At 36.5% G+C, this 5,177-nt stretch overlaps 1 protein-coding gene across 1 annotated transcript in view; it reads left to right on the top strand.

The window, feature by feature from the left end:
* The window catches only part of SNTG2 (syntrophin gamma 2), a 193,381-nt gene that overhangs the window by 178,651 nt on the left and 9,553 nt on the right, over positions 1–5,177 (top strand). The window contains exon 16 of the mRNA XM_009275630.1: positions 1,992–2,102. Within this exon, the coding sequence (XP_009273905.1) occupies positions 1,992–2,102 (111 nt within the window). The remainder of the gene's footprint in view (positions 1–1,991; positions 2,103–5,177) is intronic.

Below are 5,177 nucleotides of genomic sequence, written 5' to 3'. Positions count from 1 at the left end.
GCCTCTCCACAGGTTCACAGCCTCCTTCGGGTACATCCACCTGGTCCAGCGTGGGGTCCTCCACGGGCTGCAGGTGGATATCTGCTCCGGCGCCTGGAGCACCTCCTCCCCCTCCTTCTTCACTGACGTTGGTGTCGCAGAGTTGTTTCTCTCACATATTCTCAATCCTCTCTTCTGACTGCTGTTGTGCAGCAGTTTTTCCCCCTTCTTAAATATGTTATCACAGAGCTACCAAAACCTTGCCACGCAAACCCAACATAAGGAGTTTAAGTGTCTTTTAGAAAACTCTTTTCTAGAACAGTTTTTGGGGATTCTTAAACTTATTTGAAAGAATTACTTCATTTCCTACATATTCTGTTCCAGGGTCATCATGGGCTTAACTTATTCAGCTTTTACTATTTTGGGCCCATCACAGAGGTACTCTTGTGGCCTGCAGGTGCTTTATATCTGATCGCAGAGATTCTTTTTATCTTGTTGACTTGGTTGGTTCGTCTTCCCCATCCTGTGCCTCCAGCCGCTCTTCCAAGGTAAAGGGATCCCAAATTGTGCATTTTCTTCCACCTTCCAGAGCCATCTACTTCTCTTCTTTTCCACTCAGTGTCAACTGTTGAGAGAGATGATGACTCCAGCAATGCCTATTATTGCTAAATTGTTCCTAAGTTCTTGTTTCATCTCCTCCCTAGCAGTTATATTATATAGCGAACATTCATCTATCCTATTTAGATCCAAACTCATTTAAGCTTTGAATACTTTTCAGGTGGTCTAATTAGGCCCTCTGGACCCAGTTAAAATCTGTTCATGAATGTAAAGTTTAAGCACCATCACAATGCTGTAGCACAGTTGGGTTTTTCTTAATCTGTTATATTTGTCTAAGTCAATGGCGTTTATGTCTGCAGGGAACCAGGAGATGAAATCAGGATTTTTGTGCCCTCTGTAAACACTTTTTTATTTATAGGTCATTCCCTTTCAAACTATGAGTAGGGTTCTGAAGACCGCTGGTAGCACTGGTCTACATGAAAAAAAAAAATTTGCAATGAGGTGTATTGAAAATGGAACATAGCAAACTTTTTTCTCTGTGTGCTTTTGAAATAGCCTTCAAAGTATTTAAATTGTGTTTCCTCAGCAGTGTTGAGGGACTGAATCACATTTCAACATGTGCATAGAATTTTCATTAAGATTATAGGCATTAAGGAAACATCCTCAGGAAGTCTGGATGCAAGTTGTTACCTTGTGGTTTTTTTAAACTTACACATTTTCAGGTCATCAATAGAAAACATTCAAATAAATACAGAAAATGACATTGGTTTCAAAAACAATTTCCCAATGTTTGTTTTTAAAAAGTATCTCCATAACTATTGAAACATACCTGTCAATGTAGGATCTGCCAACAGTAGTAAGATGCCATGCATAAACCTGTAGGAGACCAAGAAGTCTAGATTCGTATATATTTTACAAACAACTGTGTAATGTAGAACATATTTTTGTGGTTTGCAAGACTACATTCAATAATAACATTTTTGCATTTCTATAACTTATTTTATCTGAGGATTTCAAACCACGTTGCACACATCAGTAAATTCAGCTTTGCAACATCTGTGTAAGACATTATGTTATGCAGATGAGCCAGCTGAAATATGAAAGATCGAGCTATGATATGGAATTGTGTTCATAGTGAAACTGATACAAATATCTTCATGGATCTTTCTAGAATTAGGCTTTTGCCATGGATTTTGATATTAAGTAGGCAACTGAAACATTTACATTTCAGAGAATTCTAAATAATTGTTTAATTAGTGAATATTAATATTGCATATTTTGCTTTCACATATGATATAGAGCTGTTAATTTTATTTGCTCTGCAACCAGCCTGTTATCATGTGCTATGTTTACTGCCCTAATGCTTTATCTTAATACATAAACATTGATCATCAATCTATAGTTCTAGGTAAGAAAGTGTAACAGAGCCCTTAATCAAATTTCTTTCTCTTTAGAATGTGCTGTGGAGGTTTAAATTCTCTCAGCTCAAAGGCTCTTCAGATGATGGGAAAACAAGAGTAAAACTGCTTTTTCAGAATCTAGACACCAAACAAATTGAGACAAAGGTAAGCAACATCCTCTTTCTCAGTTTAGTAAAAAATGAAATGGAATTACTATCAAGGCATCAAAAATTCCATTTACTACTGCACATGCATACAGTGAACTCCACATCACAATTTATCTTTTTTCCCTATTCTCTAGAAACTCCATAACAAATGGAAGTGATGAAGTATCTATAGATTTATTACTCTATTTGTACAAGCCTGTTACTGAGTTGTGTTATGATGGTGTTTTACTGTTTCAGAAAGATGATTTCCGTGAAGTTGTTTAGTCAACCTATAATAGATATAATATCTAAAAACTGCTTTTAAAAAGGATAAAGGAAAAATAAAACTATTTAAATGCTAAATATATTTTTAAGCTGCTATATAGTAGACTTAAATTTTAAGCAAATATGTACTTAAGGTTTACCAATAAAGTAAAAGATGATTGTGTAACATTTAGTAGCTTAAAAAAGGGACTATTCTTGCAAGAGGCCAAGCAATTCATGAAACCTATTGGTTCTACCATGAATTAAGAGCACTCAGTGCTTTGCAGGATCTGGAATTAAGCTGTGGAGACATCCAGTCACTACTATAGATGAGACATTACTGGTGTCTCTTTTTTTTCCTCTACCAATCATCAAATAAAATTGTGAAATTAGAATTCAGATTCCCAACTGAACTTCAGCAGTTTCTAATTCAGGACTGTAGTTTGAATCATCATCTGGAGGCTTGGCTGTAATGCCTTAATCTGTGCTGATTCTCCTCTGCGGTCCCAAGCTTGATGCTGAATAAATAAATAAAAAGATATAAAGATAATAAATAAAGATATTTTCAATCATGCAGTTTTAAAAAGAACGAGGAGAACTTTGATGTAGTGTGACAGAGAAGAGGAAGGTAAGAGTGAGGTTCAACTGGGATTTAGTGGACAAAAGCCAATGAAAACAACAGAAAAATATCTGAAGATCTTTGAAAATTCTCAAATACTCTTACCTGGGGTTGTACAGGTTAAAGTCACTTATGAAGTGATACTTTTCCATAGTGACCTTACACAAAGGTTGTATATTACCTATCCTTCTAATGTTTAAACATTAGACATGTTTAAACATTAAACATTTAAAGAAAATCTCTAACCTTCCTTGTTTATCACAAAGTTACAACAAATGCAATATGTCTTTGTACATTTTATTAGTAAATATTTCAGTATTTCATCAGCAAACTTAACCTGAGTTCTCTGTTGGCTCTATTGTAAAAGATATTAAATATCTGTTACAAAAGGTACAATACTATAATAACTTGACTATAGTAGCAGGTCATTTCCACTTCATTTCTCACAGTACTCCTACAGAAAAGAAAAGGATTACTATCATCATTTTATACGTGATCATCTGTTGCAGAGAGCTCACGTGAGTTGTTCCAGGTCAGACAGGAAGATTGTACTGGTGCAAAAACCGTAATCTGAATCTCTGAATCTGTGTATTAAATCATTATATAATCCATGTGTGTGATTGGCCAAGGGCTCCAATTCCATTGTTTGCAATGGAATTCCATTGCTTTAATACTGGATCATTCCTCTTTCTGTTGTGGGAAACAATCTAATTTTTTAAAATTTTATTTTATTTTTATTTCTGTGCTCACTTCAATTGTTTTTAATTGGTTTTACCTGTATTTTACTCTTTAGATAGAAAATTTGTAAATTTTAGCATTTTTATGAAAATTGGATTATCTTTAAAATAATTATAAAAGTGAGTCCTAATGATAATTTTACAGCAGATTTTGTCCAGGAGACAGATTTGTTAAAACATTAAAAATTATTCTTTTGCATAGCTCTGATGAAAACACCTTGTAATTGGCAAAGTTTTCATGAATATTTATGAGGTACCTTGAAATTATCAGATGCAAGATGATAAGTGATCAGTTCATACAGAATTCTAAGTATGTATGTACCTAAATGTACGTATGTGTTGTAAATGTTGGAAGAGCCCAGGAAAAGCTCATTAAAGGCCAGAGGAAAGGCTGATACCAAGTAGCTAAGGATTTATCAGGATTTCAGTGACTATACCTTTTACCAGTGCCTCTGCACAGTGCAGTGTAGCCACTAGGATTTCACATTAAATGGGACTGGGATACAGCTGTGCAGCCTCTCCACTTCAGAGAAGTGGTATATATATTCAGGTATATGCCCACCACCTAAATGGTTTTATTTCTTAGATTTCAGAATTACAGACTTGTTGGGAAATAACCAACACTAATACTCACAGTATAGTACAATATCTGCCTCAGCTTATTGACTGAAAGAGATTTCATAGAGCCAGATGGTGCTGTACGGTGAAATGCAGCCGATAATGAGAAACAGAAAATGTCATCAAATAATAGAATATTCATTTTTCCTGAGCAAATGAGCCACTACATGTGAAATAATACAGATGACTTATGTTCATTTAACATCATACAGATGATTTATGTTCACTTGGCAGTAAACAGGAGAGTTAAGATTGCGAAAGAGTTTTCCAGATTATGTCTAATTCTATATGCTTATAAATTCTTAGGGAAAAAAAAAATCACATTGGGAATTCTATTTTTGCATCTTCGTGACTAGTTAGAGATGATGTTTTTTTTCCTTGTGACACGCACAAGTCTATGGGGCCAGATGGGATCCACCCAAGGGTACTGAGGGGGCTGGCGGAAGTGCTCACCAAGCCACTTTCAATCATTTATCAGCAGTCCTGGCTAACCAGGGAGGTCCCAGTTGACTGGAGGTTAACAAATGTGACGCCCACCTACAAGATGGACCAGAAGGAGGATCCGGGGAACTACAGGCCTGTCAGTCTGACCTTGGTGCCAGGGAAGGTTATGGAGCAGATCATCTTGAGTGCCATGACACAGCATATACAGGACAACCAGGCGATCAGGCCCAGTCAGCACGGATTTATGAAAGGCGGGTCCTGCTTGACCAACCTGATCTCCTTCTGTGACCAGGTGACCCGCCTAGTGGATGAGGGAAAGGCTGTGGATGTGGTCTACTTGGACTTTAGTAAAGCCTTTGACACCGTTTCCCATGGCATTCTCCTGGAGAAACTGGCTGCTCATGGCTTGGAC

Source organism: Aptenodytes forsteri, unplaced genomic scaffold (assembly GCF_000699145.1).
Source record: "Aptenodytes forsteri isolate BGI_AS27 unplaced genomic scaffold, ASM69914v1 Scaffold94, whole genome shotgun sequence".
NCBI lineage: Eukaryota > Metazoa > Chordata > Aves > Sphenisciformes > Spheniscidae > Aptenodytes > Aptenodytes forsteri.
Note: the sequence above shows the minus strand (reverse complement) of the source record. Positions and strands in the feature narration are given on the sequence as shown.